This window comes from Schistocerca gregaria, chromosome 2, assembly GCF_023897955.1.
Source record: "Schistocerca gregaria isolate iqSchGreg1 chromosome 2, iqSchGreg1.2, whole genome shotgun sequence".
NCBI lineage: Eukaryota > Metazoa > Arthropoda > Insecta > Orthoptera > Acrididae > Schistocerca > Schistocerca gregaria.
Window position 1 is genome coordinate 353,718,972 of NC_064921.1, and position 20,261 is coordinate 353,739,232.

General features: G+C 42.8%; 1 protein-coding gene across 1 annotated transcript in view; it reads right to left on the reverse strand.

The window, feature by feature from the left end:
• LOC126337044 (GRIP and coiled-coil domain-containing protein 2-like) overlaps nucleotides 1–20,261 on the reverse strand; it is a 252,037-nt gene that overhangs the window by 85,417 nt on the left and 146,359 nt on the right. The window contains exon 13 of the mRNA XM_050001367.1: nucleotides 14,076–14,243. Within this exon, the coding sequence (XP_049857324.1) occupies nucleotides 14,076–14,243 (168 nt within the window). The remainder of the gene's footprint in view (nucleotides 1–14,075; nucleotides 14,244–20,261) is intronic.

Sequence of the window (20,261 nt, forward strand, 5' to 3'; positions counted from 1 at the left end):
CCAAGATTTGACGCGGCAAGAAGTCCGAGAATATTTTATTCAACAGTGCCGTCGCGAAAGACTTCATTCTCATACAACAGCAAAATAGTTACACATACATAGGGATACAATCATTTAACATGTTACCACATACAGCACACAGTGTATCACTGAATGTTGGTTGGTTGGTTTGTTTAAAGGCGGAAGAAGGGATCAAACTACAAGGTCATTGGTCCCTTGTTCCTAATAAAACAATGCCACAAGGGTGAGAATAAAATGGACGAAACATATAACAGAAAGCGGAAAGAAAGGAAAAGCCACAAGAACGAAGGGAAGGCAACGAACACTAAAAGAAAGAAAAGAGGACAAGGAAACAACAGAGAGACACTAGAAACAGAAGACAGTAAAACGTGAAAGCAGATTACAGTGGCTGGCCAACCACAAGAATAAAAAGGGAAAGCCAGTCACTCTGCAACACATTAAAACCTCCAGCCTAAAAGTACTAGGGTGAGGACACGGAGGGACAAAGGACATGCATTAAAACCTAGATAGAAGTATAAAACCCACACTCATGGATAAAACGTAAAGCTAAAGCTGCTGTTGAGGCATTGTCGCCCAACACCGAAGGCAGGGTATGGGAAAATTAAAAGTCTGCTGCAGAACGGCTGGAAGTGGGCAGTCCAGCAAGATGTGGACGACTGTCAATTGGCAGCCACAGCAACACTGAGGTGGATCCTCACAATGGAGTAGATAACCAGGCATTAGCCACGTATGGCCCATGCGGAGCTGGCAGAGAACAATTGACTCCCTGTGAGAGGCCTGCAGGGAAGACTTCCACAGATTCATGGTCTCCTTAATGACACACACAGTTTGTTGTGCACGCTGTTATGCCATTCCGTCTACCAAAGATGGAAAACCCTGTGGTGTAAGACAGAACGCAGGCCAGCTTCTGAGATGCCTACCTCCAGAAGAAGTTACCGTGTTGCCTGTTTCGCCAGGTGTTGGCAAGTTCGTTGACGGGGATTCCGATGTGTCCTGGAGTCCACACAAACACCACGGAACGGTGGGACTGTTCCAGGGCATAGATGGACTCCTGAATGGACCCTACCAGAGGGTGGCGAAGGTAGCACTGGTCGATAGCTTGCAGGCTGCTTAATGAGTCAGTACACAGGAGAAATGACTCGCCGGGACATGAGTGGATGTACTCAAGAGCACGATATGGCCGCCCAGCTCTGCAGTGAAAACACTGCAGCCAATTGGCAGGGAGTGCTATTCAGTATGTCCTCCATGAACATATGCGAAGCCTACGTGATCATCACCCATTGAGCCGGAACCACTTCAGAGTTCCGGAACATATCAAGAATCGAGAGGAAATGACAGCGGAGAGCGGCGGGGTTAATGGAGTCCTTAGGTCCAAACAAAAGGTCCAGACGGAGCTGCGGCCGAGGCTTACACCTTGGAGGTGTATGTGAATAGACCGCCAAGTAGATGTGGTAAAGGGACGGACTCCAGTTCGGAGAGAAAGGACCGCACACGAACCGCAATCATTAGCCCTGATCTGGGAAGCTGATGCATGAGATGGACTGCCATGGGCAGGAAAAGGAGATGGTAATTCACATGCTCAGGGGAACTATGAATGTGTGCTGCGTAACTGGCGAGCAGCTGCTCACGTCTGATCTGCAGTGGAGGGACACCAGCCTCCACCAGTATGCTGGTCACCAGACTCGAACTAAAAGCTCCTGTCGCTAATCGAACCCCACAGTGGTGAACAGGGTCGAGTAAATGCAATGCTGAAGGCGCTGCCGAACCATAAACCACACTCCCATAGTCAATTTGGGATCAGATAAGGGCTCTCTAGAGCTGCAGCAGCGTACAGCGATCTGCACCCCAATTGGTGTTGCTCAGGCTACACAGGGCATTGAGATGCTGCCAGCAAATCTGCTCTGATGAAGATGAGGGAGCCAAGTCAATCGAGCGTCGAAAACCAGTCCTAGGAACTGAAAGTCTCCACTCTAGTGAGTGGATTGTCATTAAGGTAAAGTGCGGGTTCTGGGTGAATGATACTACGCCAACATAAGTGCATGACACATGACTTTGCCGCTGAAAACTGGAAGCTGTGGGCTATAGCCCATGACTGTGCCTTGTGGATGGCCACTAAAAATAGAGAGACACTCAATACAGAGCCCTGCGGGACTCCATTCTCCTCGACATGGATGGAACTATGGGAGCCACCAACTTGGACACAGAAAGTACGAAGCGACAGCAAGTTTTGTATAAAAATCGGTAGTGGTCCCCGGAGACCCCACTCATACAATGTGGCAAGGATATGACATCGCCAAGTCGTGTCGTATGCTCTACATAAGCCAAAAAAGACAGCAATCATGTGTTGCCATCTGGAAAAGGCTGTTCAGATCGAAGACTCAATGGACACAAGATTATCAGTGGTAGAGTGACCCTGGCGGAAGCTGCCCTGACATGGAGCCAGCAAGCCATGTGACGCCAGGACCCAGCCCAACTGCCGACATACCATATATTCCAACACCTTACAAAGAATGTTGGTGAGGCTGATGGGCCAATAGCTATCCACATTAAGCGGGTTTTTACCGGGTTTGATCATCGGAATGATGGTGCTCTCCTGGCATTGCAATGGAAAGACGCCACTGCTCCAGATCCTGTTGAAAATGACAAGAAGATGTCGCTTGTAGTCAGATGAGAGATGTTTAATTATCTGGCTGTGGATACAATCAGGTCCGGGAGCTGTGTTGGGGCAATGTGCAAGGGCATTGAGGAGCTCCCACTCTGTAAATGGGGTGTTACATGATTCACTGCAGCGTGTAGTGAATGAGAGGAAGTTTCCTTCCAGGCGCCATTTGAGTGTGCAAAAGGCCAGGGGCTAATTATCCGAAGCAAATGCTCAGTAGAGTGCTTGGAAATCACGTTTGCGTCGGTACATAACTCGCCATTTATGGTAACACCAGGGCCTGGTACTCGAAAAGATGTTTGATATTTGCCCAGACTTGGAAAGGTGACATGTGGCACCCAATGGTGGAGACGTATCTCTCCCAACACTCCTTCTTCAGTTGTCTGATAAGGTAGCCATTTAAAGGTTGTGAGGTGCCACTTATGCCGCTGTAGAGCTTGCTGACGCTCCTTAACTGCTTCAGCGACTTCCGGCGACCACCATGGGACTGCTTTACACCTCGGGTACCCTAAAGAGTGTGGGAGCACATTTTCTGCAGCAGAAACAATTATGCTAGTCACCTGCTCAACCATCACATCAATGTTACCGTGTGGGGGAGATTCAGCGGCGACAGTAGGGGTGAAAGTTCTCCAGTCCGCTTTGTTCAAAGCCTATCTCGGCAGGCGTCCATGTGGCTGACGCTGGCGCAGTGACAGGAAGATGGGGAAGTGGTCACTACCGCACAGGTCATCATGTGTGGATAGATGGGAGAAGTCATGGGCTGCAAATTGATAAATCAATGGCTGAGTAACTACCACGAGAAACACTGAAGTGTGTGGCGGCCCCTGCATTTAAGAGGCAGAGGTCGAATTGTGACACTAAAGTTTCGACATCTCTGCCTCTGCCAGTAGGCATGGTACCACCCCACAAGGGGTTATTGGCATTAAAATCTCCCAGAAGTAGGAAAGGTTAGGGAATTGATCAATCAGTGCAGCAAATATATTCAGGGGTAGTGCACTGTCTGGGGGAAGATATACATTGCAGACCGTTATTTGCTCCGCCATCCTTATTCTGACAGCCACAGCTTCAAGAAGGGTTTGAAGGGGCAAATGTTCACTACAGACCGAGATTAGGACATAAACGCAAATTCCACCTGACACTAGATTAAAGTCGCTATGGTTCCTGTAATATCCCTTATAGCCATGGAGGGCAGGGGTCCGCATGGCTGGGAACCAGGTTTCCTGGAGGGCAATGCAGATAGCAGGTGTAAAGCTTAACAGTTGCCATAGCTTAGCCAGGCGGTGGAAAAAACCACCGCAATTCCACTGGAGGACGACATCGTGAGACTGGGAAAGCATGGAACATTCAATGAGGCAGTTTACGCTTCAAAGTCACCTGCTGCCACCGATTTATTGCCTGAGCAGTCTATGTTCATTGTGTCTGAGGAGCTGGCGAGATCTAGGTCCTCAGCAGACGTCAAAATCTCCATCCCATCCTCAATTGCAGAGCTTGTAGGTAGCAGTAGTGTGGGTGCCACCACAATTTCTTTGGTCTTAGGTGTTTTATTTTTGGATTTCTCTCGCTGCTCCTCAGGTTTCTCTGGCTGGGAGGAGTTCACTGGTTCAGTCTCTGGGACTGAGGATGAGTGTGAAGTTGTACGGCCAGCTGGTTTTGGGCTCTTCAGCCACTGGCGGGTGTCATCTTTCCCAGTAGAAGAAACCTGAGATGGGAGTGACCCAACGGACCCCTTCGTAGCGAGAGAAGCCGAAGAAGACTTATGCTTCTCCGGCTTAGAATTGGGAACGCATGGTTTGGTGTGTGTGTGTGTGTGTGTGTGTGTGTGTGTGTGTGTGTGTGTGTGTGTGTGTGTGTGTGTGTGTGGGTGGGTGTGTGTGTGTGCGTGCGAGCGTTTGTTGCTCACATAGTAGGTGGTGCAGGAGCAACAGGCAGGGAAATACCCCTCACCATCAAGGGGGCAGGTGTAGTCTTCCTGCTCTGAGAGGTGACCTGGGTTGGCGGAGCTGATGGTGCCAGAACTGTTGTAGCAGTGGCATAATGCGTTGTCATAGGCACAGGATGCAGGCATTCAAATTTTCTCTTAGCCTCAGTGTAGGTCAATCCTCCCCCCCCCCCCCCCCCCCCCACCCACCCCTCCCATGAACCATGGACCTCTTGCCGTTGGTGGGGAGGCTTGCATGCCTCAGCGATACAGATGGCCGTACCGTAGGTACAACCACAACGGGGGGGGTATCTGTTGAGAGGTCAGACAAACATGTGGTTCCTGAAGAGGGGCAGCAGCCTTTTCAGTAGTTGCAGGGGCAACAGTCTGGATGATTGACTGATCTGGCCATGTAACACTAACCAAAATAGCCTTGCTGTGCTGGTACTGCAAACGGCTGAAAGCAAGGGGAAACTACAGCTGTAACTTTTCCCGAGGGCATGCAGCTTTACGGTATGTTTAAATGATGATGGCGCCCCTCTTTAAAAAGGGAAATGGATAGATTAAAGTTAGATATAGTGGGACTTAGTGAAGTTTGGTGGCAGGAGGAACAAGACTTTTGGTCAGGTGAATACAGAGTTATAAATACAAAATCAAATAGGGGTAATGCATGAATAGGTTTAATAATGAATAAAAAAATAGGAGTGCGGGTAAGCTACTACAAACAGCATAGCGAACGCATTATTGTGGCCAAGATATACACGAAGCCCACGCCTACTACAGTAGTACAGTCAACTAGCTCTGCAGATGATGAAATGTATAATGAGATAAAAGAATTTATTCAGGTAGTGAAGGGAGACAAAAATTTAATAGTCACGGGTGACTGGAATTCGAGAGTAGGAAAAGGGAGAGAAGGAAACTTAGTAGGTGAATATGGATTGGGGCTAAGAAATGAATAAGGAAGCCGTCTGGTAGAATTTTGCACAGAGCATAACTTAATCATAGCTAACACTTGGTTCAAGAATCATAAAAGAAGGTTGTATACATGGAAGAACCCTGGAGATTCTAGAAGGTATCAGATAGATTATATAATGGTAAGACAGAGATTTAGGAACCAGGTTTTAAATTTTAAGACATTTCCAGGGTCAGATGTGGACTCTGACCACAATCTATTGGTTATGAACTGTAGATTAAAACTGAAGAAACTGCAAAAAGGTGGGATGTAAGGAGATGGGACCTGGACAAACTGACTAAACCAGAAGTTCAGGGAGAGCATAAGGGAACAATTAACAGGAATGGGGGAAAGAAATACAGTAGAAGAAGAATGTTAGCTCTGAGGGTCGAAGCAGTGAAGGCAGCAGAGGATCAAGTAGGTAAAAAGACGAGGGCTAGTAGAAATCCTTGGGTAACAGAAGAAATATTGAATTTAGTTGATGAAAGGAGAAAATATAAAAATGCAGTAAATGAAGCAGGCAAAAAGGAATACAAATGTTTCAAAAATGAGATCGACAGGAAGTGCAAAATGGCTAAGCAGGGATGGCTAGAGTACAAATGTAAGGATGTAGAGGCTTATCTCACCAGGGGTAAGATAGATAGTGCCTACAGGAAAATTAAAGAGACCTTTGGAGAAAAGAGAACAACTTGTATGAACATCAAGAGCTCAGATGGAAACCCAGTTCTAAGCAAAGAAGGGAAAGCAGAAAGGTGGAAGGAGTATATAGAGGGTCTAATACAGGGGCGATGTACTACAGGACAATACTATGGAAACGGAAGAGAACGTAAATGAAGATGAAATGGGAGATACGATAACGCGTGAAGAGTTTGACAGAGCACTCAAAGACCTGAATCGAAACAAGGTCCCGGGAGTAGACAACATTCCATTAGAACTACTGACGGTCTTGGGAGAGCCAGTCCTGACAAAAAACTACTATCTGGTGAGCAAGATGTATCAGACAGGCGAAATTCCCTCAGACTTCAAGAAGAATATAATAATTCCAATCCCAAATAAAGCAGGTGTTGACAGATGTGAAAATCACCAAATTATCAGTTCAATATGTCAAGGCTGCAAAATACTAACGCGAATTCTTTACAGACAAATGGAAAAACTGGTAGAAGCCGACATCGAGGAAGATCAGTTTGGATTCCGTAGAAATGTTGGAACATGTGAGGCAATAGTGACCCTATGACTTATCTTAGAAGAAGGATTAAGGAAATCAAACCTGTGTTCCTAGCATTTGTATACTTAGAGAAAGTTTTTGGTAATGTTGACTGGAATACTCTCTTTCAAATTCTGCAGGTGGCAGGGGTAAAATACAGGGAGCAAAAGGCTATTTACATTTGTACAGAAACCAGATGGCAGTTATAAGAATCGAGGGGCATGAAAGGGAAGCGGTTGTAGCTTCTCCCCAATGTTATTCAATTTGTATATTGAGCAAGTTGTAAAGGAAACAAAAGAACAGTTTGGAGTAGGTATTAAAATCCATGGAGAAGAAATAAAAACTTTTTGAGATTCGCCGATGACATTGTAATTCTGTCAGAGACAGTAAAGGTCTTGGAAGAGCAGTAGAATGGAATGGACAGGGTCTTGAAAGGAGAATATAAGATGAACATCAACAAAAGCAAAACGAGGATAATGGAATGTAGTCGAATTAAGTCGGGTGATGCTGAGGGAATTAGATTAGGAAATGAGACACTTAAAGCAGTAAATGAATTTTAAATGAATTTTTCTATGTGGGAAGTAAAATAACTGATGATGGGCAAAGTAGAGAGGATATAAAATGTAGACTGGCAATGACAAGAAAAGCGTTTCTGAAGAAGAGAAATTTGTTAAGATCAAGAATAGATTGTCTTTTATGAACATATTTGTGTTGAGTGTAGCCATGCATGGAAGTGAAACATGGACGATAAATAGTTTGGACAATAAGAGAATAGAAGCTTTCGAAATGTGGTGCTACAGAAGAATGCTGAAGATTAGATGGGTAGATCACATAACTAATGAGGAGTTATTGAATAGAATTGGGGAGAAGTGGAGTTTGTGGCACAACTTGACAAGAAGAAGGGACTGGTTGGTAGGACATGTTTTGAGGCATCAAGGGATCACAAATTTAGTACTGGAGGGCAGCGAGGAGGGTAAAAATTGCTGAGGGAGACAAAGAGATGAATACACTAAGCAGATTCAGAAGGATGTAGGTTGCACTAAGTAGTGGGAGATGAAGAAGCTTGCACAGGATAGGGTAGCATGGAGAGCTGCATCAAATCAGTCTCAGGACTGAAGACCACAACAACAACAACAACAACAACAACAACAGGTCAGTCTGTCCAGGGTCTTGTACTCCATGATTTCCCTTTCTTTCTGGAGAATCCTGCAGTAAGGCAAGCAAGGCGAATGGTGCTCTCTGCTGCTGACACAGATGGAAGGCGGCGAGGCACATGGAGTATTGGAATGTGGTGGGCGTCTGTAATCTTGGCATGTGACACTGGAAATACAGCGGGAAGACATATGGCCAAACTTCTAGCACTTAAAGCACCATATCGGGGGAGGGATATAGGGCTTTACATAACACTGGGAGACCATTACCTTGACCTTCTCGGGTAATGTATCACTCTCTAAGGCCAAGATGAAGGCACTGGTGGCAACCTGATTATCCTTCGGATCCCGGTGGACACGCCGTACAAAATGTACACCTTGCCACTCTAAATTGGCGTACAGCTCATCGTCGGACTGCAGAAGGAAGTCTCTGTGTGAAATATGATACCCTGGACCATATTTAAGCTCTTATGGGGCATGATGGTTACAGAAACATCGCCCAACTTGTCACAAGTGAGTAACTCCCGTGACTGGGCAGAGGATGCTGCTTTGATCAAGACTGACCCAGAGCTCATTTTGGACAAGCCCTCCACCTCCCCCAACTTGTCTTCTAAATGCTCAAAAAAAAAAAAAAACTGATGTTTCATTGTCATGAAAGATTCTCCATCAGCTCTCAAACATAAAAGGTACTGCGGTGAATCAGATCGGCTGCCATCCTTACCCCGACGTTCCCCCCATGGTATCGCCAGGAAGGGGAATGATTTGGCATCGTACTTCTGTGCGTTGAATAGAGCTCGTGATCGCTTTGACTGCTGGTGTTTCACCACCAGCAAGAGATGATGGACTACGCTTCATCACGGGTCATCCACCCTGATGCCACCCACTCTGACCAGGGATCCTCCCCATGGGTATCACCCAGCTGCAGCAAAGGCCACCTGACCGGATGGCCATTGCCGAGAGTCCTGATGCCCCAGGGGGATGGGCATCTACCCCTTGGCATACGTGGGTAGTTAACGGCGCAGGCATCAGATGGTGGTCCCACCACAATGGACTGGCTACCGTGCTGGATATCAGGTGCAAAGAAGTCCATGGTCATCATCGACACAGAAATTGACACTGCATAGTGCATGGTGGAAAACGCACCCAGGAAGGTGTCCTCGCCCAAGAGATGGAGACTGGAGAGGATTGAAATGTGACAATGAGGAAGGGAGCTAAATACCTCAATGCACGATGGACACTATGCACCTTGCAAGGCACCCTTCCCCAATTGACTCACTCTTCAGGAAAATTTTGGAGAATGGAGGTCAAACCCTACAGGGAACCGTCACATAAAGGCTAAAATGTGTGAAACTCCTTTTAGTCACCTCGGATGACAGGCAGGAATAGCTCAGGCCTATTCTAGCCCCCGGACCTGCAGGGGAGTCACCAAATGTCTCCAGAAATGTTACAAAAAGGTAGCTTGAACAAAAAGCCTTCTATAAAATAGAAGAATTTAAAATATGTAATAAAATGATATAATCTACTAAAGCTTTTCTGAAAATGTTATTGCATCATACTGCTGTGCTTCATTTTCATAACGCATTTATACTTGATGATTAACAGCATCAAGCATATCTGATTTATATTTGGCAAAATGTCAGCATGTGTATTGAGTTACACATACTGTTCCTCCTTTTGTCATTCTGCTTGATGAATTTATATGTAATGATTACTAAATGGGGCAAGTATAAATCAACTACAGTCCTCTTCAACATTTTAAAAATGTAGGATTTCTTATATAGCTATGCAGTGTATGTAAAATGCTGACATCAACTGCATGCTTAAAGATGCATCAATAAATCAAGTCAAAATTCTAAACCACCTAAACTACATTTGGTTTCGCAATGCGAGCATGTAAGGGCCTAAAAAACGACAACGTGAAGGTACTTGAATTAAATCTGACATCTTTTATTTCGTAGCACAACTGCTTAGTACTCTCCGAAATGAAAAGTCTTGATTACTATGGAATGAAAGTTTGAATAACTCTAAAAACATAAAAAAGCAGTATCTTTTGTCACTACTCGTCATGCCATATTTCAGTCTGTTTTTCTGCTATAACTACAGAAAAAAAAGGCTAAAAATTTCGGAATTTAACTGTGCATTCCCAAGGCAGTGGAGATCATGGTAGTAAAACTGTTGTATAACAGATGCAACACACATTACATCAACAGCCCACATGTTTTACACCACTGCTACATTGTGTAAATTTTGATGAAGTTCACAGTCTTCTTGACTTCCTTTGGAATGGATTCATGTTACAGAGAATTATTGGCATGTCTTTTTATTGTGCAGTGTGCTAGTTTATTTCCAGTTTAAGGTACAGCATACTTTGTGTTAGCATAGTTTGCAGCTGATGCAGAACATTAGTATACAAATGAAAAATTGTATAAATGTGTTGGTATGGTGACGTAACAACTGCTGGTTCCTTCTAAAGAGAGGAAACTAGCATCTCCATCACCATAGGTACCACACACATAGCTGTGTGACAGCAGCCATGGGTGTTTCTTTACTACAGGTTTCCAAACTTGACAAGGGTTTCTTTACACAGGGTTGCAAGCTGATGATACATTACTGAGAGAATACATGAGTACGCAGGATGTCGGTGAGGTACCGCTGTGCTCTAAGAGTTCTCTCAATCACTACAAGCTGTGATGTACAGCCACCACAACAGGAGTAATACCGCTGTGCCTCCCCAAAATACTGGAAGGTCACTGCCACACTCGCTGACGGTGGCCGTTGAGATACTGAGGAACCGCAATTCGTCGCTGAACACAAGGCGGCAGCATCATGTCCCCATCATGGGACATCTTTAAATGCATCCCTCCATGATACGGTGTTAATGGCAGCCAACCCACAGGATGGTAGTTCCCTAGATCAACTGCTGTGAGTCTCAGCAATGGTGTGGTATGTCACAGAATGTTTCAGTGAGTCTATTAGATTTCTTGGGTGGCAGCTGCAGATTTGAACGGATTACAAAGTGGTTGGTGCACAGTGCGGTAATCCTCCCTCATGAGAGTCAGACACTGTCTACCCTACCAGAACATTGATGATGAGTATGGCACCCTCACTTTCACCTGCAGTCCAATGTTGGGCCTTTGTCACATCCAAATACCCCACAAAACTAGATACTGCATGATTTGACCAGCCACCCAAATCAAGATGCACAAAAAGGCCCCTTTCAAACTGTCAGGTGCTGACAACACTGTCGCACAGTAGTACATGGCATCTCTGTGTCCTTCACATTATCTCTCTACATCTGACACTGTTCACCCCCCTTATACAGTACACTCTATCAGGCCTGGCCATTCCATCAATCACATAGAATTAAAACTAATCATTTATAAATGATCTTGTTAAATCCCAGTGCCTGAGAAACTGGAAAGCTCGCATGATGGCCATTGCTTCTGCCATAAGCACTGAAGTGTGGAGGTACAAAGAAGAGAAAAAAATAACAAAAAATATGTGCTGCCCTCATACAGTATATCAGTTACTTTCAGCCATTCAGTGATTACTTCAGTTTTATGTGAACACAACATTTCTTCAGTTGTGGTCGTTAATGCTTTGTGTTTGGAGATCAGATGGATGTATTATGCTGTGACAAACTGAGAAAAACAAAATTCCAAGTTCTTATTCACCTGGTGGATGATCTGTGTAGAGAAAGTGTTGCTGTTAAGTAGTAGTTAATGTTCTGAAGCACTCTTTTGTTTAATTAGAGGAACACTGTTTGTTCTGAATAGGGTCCCAAAGATCAACTAAATTCTTGTCTGTTGGAAGCACCTAAGTGTGAATTAGCAGTAACAGAAATTTATCTAGCAAGAACTGGTGCCAAATATGAAGCAGTATTTGCATCTTGGTTTCTACTTTATTTGATAACCACACAAATGACTCTGTCACAGCCAGAGCAGATCTTTACATTATGTTGCAAAAAGCTTTTATATGGCAGAAGTGCCATTCAAATGTCCATATGCAGCTGTGAGATTCCAACAAGATAATGCCACCACTCACAACTAAAATATCTGTGACAGTATAATGCAGAAATTTCCCAGGGCTCTTCATTTATTAGTTTGGTCATGTCGGCTGAATAAGCATTATGGTACGATTGACAAGAACAAGGGAAAGAAATACAGTAGAAGAAGAATGGGTAGCTTTGAGAGATGAAAAAATGAAGGCAGCAGAGGATCAAGTAGGTAAAATGATGAGGGCTAGTAGAAATCCTTGGCTAACAGATGATATATTGAATTTAATTGATGAAGGGAGAAAATATAAAAATGCAGTAAATGAGCAGGCAAATAGGAATACAAACGTCTCAAAAATGAGACCGACAGGAAGCGCAAAATGGCTAAGCAGGGATGGCTAGAAGGCAAATATAAGGATGTAGAGGCTTAGCTCACTAGGGGTAAGATAGATACTGCCTACAGGAAAATTAAAGAGACCTTTGGAGAAAAGAGAACCACTTATATGAATGTCAAGAGCATAGATGGAAACCCAGTTCTAAGCAAAGAAGGGAAAGCAGAAAGGTGGAAGGAGTATATAGAGGGTCTAATACAGGGGCGATGTACTACAGGACAATACTATGGAAACAGAAGGGACTGTAAATGAAGATGAAATGGGAGATACGATACTGCGTGAAGAGTTTGACAGAGCACTCAAAGACCTGAATCAAAACAGGGCCCTGGGAGTAGACAACATTCCATTAGAACTACTGACGACCTTGGGAGAACCAGTCATGACAAAACTCTACCAGCTGGTGAGCAAGATGTATGAGACAGGCGAAATACCCTCAGACTTAAAGAAGAATATAATAATTCCAATCCCAAAGAAAGTAGGTGTTGACAGGTGTGAAAATCACCAAATTATCAGTTCAATATGTCAAGGCTGCAAAATACTAACAGGAATTCTTTACAGATGAATGGAAAAACTTGTAGAAGCTGACCTCGGTGAAGATCAGTTTGGTTTCCATAGAAATGTTAGAACACGTGAGGAAATATAGACCCTATGACTTATCTTAGAAGTTAGATTAAGGAAAGGCAAATCTGGAATAATCTCTTTCACATTCTGAAGGTGGCGAGGGTAAAATATAGAGAGCAAAAGGCTATTTACAATTTGTACAGAAACCAGATGGCAGCTGTACAGGCCGAGGGGCATAAAAGAGAAGCAGTGGTTGGGAAGGGAGTGAGAAAGAGTTGTAGCCTATACCCAATGTTTTTCAATATGTATATTGAGCAAGCAGAAAAGGAAACAACGGAAAAATTTGGAGTAAGAATTAAAATCCATGGAGAGGAAATAAAAACTTTGAGGTTTGTGGATGATTTGTAATTCTGACAGAGACAGCAAAGGACCTGCAAGAGCAGTTGAACGGAATGGACAGTGTCTTGAAAGGAGGATATAAGATGATCATCAACTAAAGCAAAATGAGGATAATGGCATGTAGTCAAATTAAATAAGGTGATGCTGAGGGACTTAGATTAGGAAATGACACACTTAAAGTAGTAAATGAGTTTTTCTATGTGGGGAGCAAAATAACTGATGATGGGCAAAGTAGAGGAAATAAAATGTAGACTGGCAATGGCAAGGAAAGCGTTTCTGAAGGAGATAAAATTGTTAAGATCAAGAATAGATTGTCTTTTCTGAACGTATTTGTGTGGAGTGTAGCCATGTATGGAAGTGAAACATGGACAATAAATAGTTTAGACAAGAAGAGAATAGAAGCTTTCAAAATGTGGTGCTACAGAAGAATCGGATGGGTAGATTGCATAACTAATGAGGAGGTGCTGAACAGAATTGGGGAGAAGAGAAATTTGTGGCACAATTTAACTAGAAGAAGGGATCGGTTGGCAGGACATTTTCTGAGGCATTAAGGGCTATCTAATTTAGTATTGGAGGGCAGCATGGAGGGTAACAATCATAGAGGGAGATCAAGAGATGAATAGACTATGCAAATTTATAAGGATGTAGGTTGCAGTATTTACTTGGAGGTGAAGAAGCTTGCACAGGATAGCATCAGATCAGTCTCTGGACTGAAGACCAGAACAACAACAAAATTTTAATTGCAGTACATTCCAAATTTTGTGCTTCAATTTATCTAGGGTAAGTTATCTAGCTGTAACTGCAACGAAAGGACAAAAACAAACCTTGGCTTCTTTGTTGCGTGTCTCTTCTGCTGTGACACGTTGTTCCAACAAATTTATCTGCTGATGAAGCCCTTGTTCAATTTCTCTCTGTGTGTTCAAATGACTCTCTAGCTCTGAAACACGTGCCTTTTCTTTTTCCAGTTGTTGTGTCAACTGGGACAGTCTTTTCTGCAAGTGTAATTATATAACTTGGTTAGTTACATCATTCACATGTATTACTACTGGTTAAATTGTATGGAGGTAAAAAAATAGATAAACACAACAAAATACATTAAAAAAGTGTCACAATTCTGACAGAATTATCACAAGAATGAGGACTGTCGTTCCATTATGGCTTGTGGGACATTGGCTGGTACATATTTATTGATTCAAAAAAACTTCACCAAACAGCCATATATTTTGGTTTATTTCACTTTATATCTCAAATGCTACCATTTTCGGCAACTCACTATTGCCATCTTCAGGCCCCACATGATCTTTGACCATGCTTCGAAGACTGTATGTAGGCTCAGTCAGTGTCACCCATTCACAGAAATCTGTTGCATAAGAATTGGATTTAAGATTCCAATTTTATGGCACCATTCAATAAGATTGTTAATACGATAATAGCCTGAAGATGGCAATAGTGAGTTGTCAAAACTGGTAGCATTTGAGGTATAAAATAAAATAAACCAAAACATATGGGAGTTGGTGATGTTTTTTGAATCAAGAAACTTTTAAAGTTATCCCAAAACCGACACAAGAGGATATTATTTACCCACCTCCAATGGTGCTGGAAAATACAAACAAGAGTGAATATAAGAAAGATTTCACAAAAAAATGTTATGTTTTTACTAACTACTTTTCAATATATACATTGTAACACTGAGACTTAGTCTTATCAGTGTACCAGCTATCTTATGCCCACTGTCTGAAATAAATATGATCCAACCTTTTGACTGGATCGTATTTATTTCTCAATTATCAAGCAGGACAAGCAGAACTGGTTGAATACAATTAATTAAGAAACTGTTTGGCTTGACATTTGATTTTGACCATTAGCCACGACCAAAGGAAAGTCAAAAAAGAAATAAATAAAATATAAGAAAATATTTAATATATACCGTATTTACTCGAATCTAAGCCAAACTTTTTTCCCGGTTTTTGTAATCCAAAAAACCACCTGATGCATAGAATCGAGTGCAAAGCAAGTGGAAGTTCTGAAAAAAGTTGGTGGGTGCCGCCACAACTTACTTCTGCCGTCGATTATATGTAGCGCTACACAGGCATGCTTTGTAGGCACAAAGATAAATACTGGCGCCAAAACCTGTGCGTAGTAAATAAATTTAAAAAAAAAAGGAAGTGGAAGACGAGCTATTTTCTGCGCCCCGAGTTTCGACCACTGCATTTTCATATATCATCCAACGAAGCAAATACAAATTCCGTATTGTTCATCTCTGAATGTAGCAGCATTTCAATGTACTACGAAAATCCGACTGGCAAGACTGTTTGGGATGTTTGTCAATATGGCCAACTCTACGTTCTGAATTTTTTCCTATCTGTGAGAAGAGATGGTTGCTAATAGGAACTTTTATAAATTGTGAATCACATGCAGTATTCTCGTCACCATAAGAGGAATACGCATATAAACATTTTGCCATGTATTGTTTCATGTTTGCTGCTATCTGATTTAAATTCTGTCTGCCTAATAAACTACGAAACTAGAGTGAGACAACAGCAAACGCGGAAGAATATACATATCATGGCATGTTTATATTCATATTATTGTTATGCTTAATAGTGATGCAGTCAGAAATGAAGCATGGCAATTGACTAGATTTTTAAATGTAAGATGACTCTAATTTTTGTGTAGAATATAATGTACTAAAGAGGCGCCTGCACAGATTTTCAAACGGAGAAAAATTTTCGCTAAACTCTCGTTCAGAACATCTTCTATCATACGCAGTCTATTATTTGGTTCTTGTCGATCATTATCAAAGAAAGCAGCAGTGTAAGACAACAACAAATAGCAGTTTCTTGCCATTGTTTCGCTAATGAGACGATTCCTCTCTCTTTTTTTTGTTTTTTAATTGTAGCACGCACAAAAGCAAGCCATGTCGCGAGCAGCCACAGGCCGTAAACACGCACTATCAGAATGCGACAAACTATGCATGACACAGTACAGTAATGCATTTTCAGCTTAGAGTGACGTAAACACCTATAGCAAAGAAAACTGCGCTTATCAGATCAAAGAAAAATAAGCAATCAATTCAAACCAGACGAAGCACGTAGAAAAGGAAGGGTACCCGTATAAATACAGATGGAGTGCCTGATGCATAACAATGGCTACCCGATAAAGCGTAACTGCTAAGCTTACGACTCTAACCAAACTACTGTAGCTGTATTGTCATTCATTCGATCTAAATTGTGTCACATATTACAATGGGCAAACTTTGTTTCGATTTGGAGATGCAGCCTATGATTTTTCTCTCCCCTTGAATTTCAAGTCTCATTTTTCAGGTGCGACTTAGATTCGAGTAAATACGGTATATCTAAAAAGATGATCTGACTTAACAAACAAAAGCGCTGGCAGGTCGATAGACACACAAACAAACACAAACATTCACACAAAATTCGAGCTTTCGCAACCGGCGGTTGCTTCGTCAGGAAAGAGGGAAGGAGAGGGAAAGATGAAACAATACGGGTTTTAAGGGAGAGGGTAAGGAGTCATTCCAATCCCTGGAGCGGAAAGACTTACCTTAGGGGGGGGGGGGGGGGGGGGAAGGATAGGTATACACTTGCGCGCGCGCACACACACACACACACACACACACACACACACACACACACACACACACACACACACACACCTATCCATCCGCACACACACAGACACAAGTAGACATTTGTAAAGGCAAAGAGTTTGGGCAGAGATGTCAGTTGAGGCGGAAGTACAGAGGCAAAGAAGTTGTTGAAAGACAGGTGAGGTATGAGTGGCGGCAACTTGAAATTAGCGGAGGTAGAGGCCTGGCGGATATCGAGAAGAGAGGATATACTGAAGGGCAAGTTCCCATCTCCGAAGTTCTGACAGGTTGGTGTTAGTGGGAAGTATCCTGATAACTGGGACGATGTAACACTGTGCCAAGATGTGCTGGCCGTGCACCAAGGCCTGTTTAGCCACAGGGTGATCCTCATTACCAACAAACACTGTCTGCCTGTGTCCATTGATGCGAATGGACAATTTATTGCTGGTCATTCCCACATAGAAAGCTTCACAGTGTAGGCAGGTCAGTTGGTAAATCACATGGGTGCTTTCACACGTGGCTCTGCCTTTGATCGTGTACACCTTCCGGGTTACAGGACTGGAGTAGGTGGTGGTGGGAGGGTGCATGGGGCAGGTTTTACACCGGGGGCAGTTACAAGGGTAGGAGCCAGAGGGTTGGGAAGGTGGTTTGGGAATTTCATAGGGATGAACTAAGAGGTTACACCGCCCGAGTTATCTGGATACTTCCCACTAACACCAACCTGTCAGAACTCCGGAGATGGGAACTTGCCCTTCAGTGTATCCTCTCTTCTCGATATCCGCCAGGCCTCAACCTCCGCTAATTTCAAGTTGCCACCACTCATACCTCACCTGCCTTTCAACAACTTCTTTGCCTCTGTACTTCCACCTCGACTGACATCTCTGCCCAAACTCTTTGCCTTTACAAATGTCTGCTTGTGTGTGTGTGTGTGTGTGTGTGTGTGTGTGTGTGTGTGTGTGTGTGTGTATGTGTGTGTGTGTGTGGGCGCGCGCGCGCAAGTGTATACATATCCTTTTTTCCCCCTAAGGTAAGTCTTTCCGCTCCCGGGATTGGAATGACTCCTTACCCTCTCCCTTAAAACCCACATCCTTTCGTCTTTCCCTCTCCTTCCCTCAATCCTGAAGAAGCAACCCTCTCCCTTAAAACCCACATCCTTTCGTCTCTCCCTCTCCTTCCCTCTTTCCTGACGAAGCAACGGTTTGTTGCGAAAGCTTGAATTTTGTGTGTATGTTTAAGTGTCTATCGACCTGCCAGCGCTTTTGCTTGGTAAGTCACATCATCTTTATATATATAGAAACAAACTTCCACATGGGAAAAATATATTAAAAACAAAGATTCCAAGACTTACCAAGCAGGAAAGTGCCGGTAGACAGGCACAATAAATAAAACACACAAACACACACACAGAATTTCTAGCTTTCGCAACCGACGGTATATTTTTCCCTTGTGGAGGTTTCTTTCTATATATATAAAGATGATGTGACTTACCAAGCAAAAGCGCTGGCAGGTCGATAGACACACAAACATACACACAAAATTCAAGCTTTCGCAACAAACCGTTGCTTCGTCAGGAAAGAGGGAAGGAGAGGGAAAGACTAAAGGATATGGGTTTTAAGGGAGAAGGTAAGGAGTCATTCCAATACCGGGAGCGGAAAGTGTCTGTGTATGTGCGGATGGATATGTGTGTGTGTGTGTGTGTGTGTGTGTGTGTGTGTGTGTGTGTGTGTGTGTGTGTGTGTGCGAGTGTACACCTGTCCTTTTTTCCCCCTAAGGAAAGTCTTTCCGCTCCCGGGATTGGAATGACTCCTTACCCTCTCCCTTAAAACCCACATCCTTTCGTCTTTCCCTCTCCTTCCCTCAATCCTGAAGAAGCAACCCTCTCCCTTAAAACCCACATCCTTTCATCTTTCCCTTTCCTTCCCTCTTTCCTGAAGAAGTTCGGTTGCGAAAGCTAGAAATTCTGTGTGTGTGTTTGTGTGTTTTATTTATTGTGCCTGTCTACCGGCGCTTGATTCATAAAGAGATTACAATGGAAAGTACATAAAATGAGTTATGTAGCTAGATCAAGCAAAGTGTGTGCTAGGAGAGAGAATTGTGAATTTTTTAAACTAAATACGTGCAATACGTAAGGTTGGTTATGGAGAACAATTAGAACTATACCGGCATGAAGAAGGATATTTGCATTGTATATACAAATAGCTTCCTCACAGCACAGTTTGATGCAGTGCTACCCTTACTACCAAGACGCACTCTCCTTGGCCACACTATACAATGAAACCCTAAAGCATCAGCTGATCAATTCACCAGTTGCTGTATTCGTTTGGATCTTACACATTGGAAATAATCGTCACAAACACATGTTTTCAAACACATAGTTAATGTGTATCTGAAATGTAACTTTGTTCATATAGAAATTCCACAGCACGATATAGTAATGAGATGAAAAATGTTCAAAGGAAACAGTGACAAATATCAACCTACCCAACATGATTAAAGAGTAGTGGATAGAATGGTGTGAGGTAGTTATGATTACATTTTTGAGGAAAGAGGATAAACTTAACTAAACTGCAGCAGATGAAACTCAACTTCTAACTTAGCTCATGAACAATAACAGGCAGTGAGAGGGCCAAAAGCAGCAACTTGTCTTAAGATGTGTGATTCTGCCACTGCAAAATTTGAGTTCTTGTACAAAATTTAAAGAATTTTCCAAATAAGCACTTGTGCTCAGGCACAAATTTTGGCAGGTAAGACTGTTTCGAATGAAATTGCTTTTGCTATGTAATTCACTAAGGATTCCATATGAAATTATTCATAAAGTGTGTCGTCATATTCTAAAAGTGTGTGGAAGCATTTGCAGCCAAGAAAATACAGAATAACTGGATATTAGTCTCAATTAGTGCATATTAATACACATAAATATAGATTTTACATATAAGAGTCCCACTCTTTACAGGGGCAGAAGAATGAAATGTAGCCTCCCTAGGGTGCTAAAAGCAATGTCACGAGTGGGTTACCAGACAGGTGGTCTGTGCTGACAAGAAATTGCTCTTAAACCATACTAAAATCTACAGTGGTATGATATATTAAAGAAAGTCCTGGATATTAACAAATGGAGAAAGACAGGCGGTTTTATATCAGCAAGTAAAGCAAAATATCATGATCTATTAATAACTAGTGTTGCTTATTTATTTGAGCAGAGATCTGCTTTTTGTTATATATGCTATGATTGTAGTGGTACTGCATAAAGTTCTAAGTCATAATGAAATTTAATTGTGACTGGGTACAAAGTAAAAAGAGTATAATCTATATTTATGAAATGGGAAGCTATGTTTCATTTTATGTCAGTTTGATGCATAATGTAGATATATGTGTAAAATTTTGATTGCTTTTCTAAATCACATAC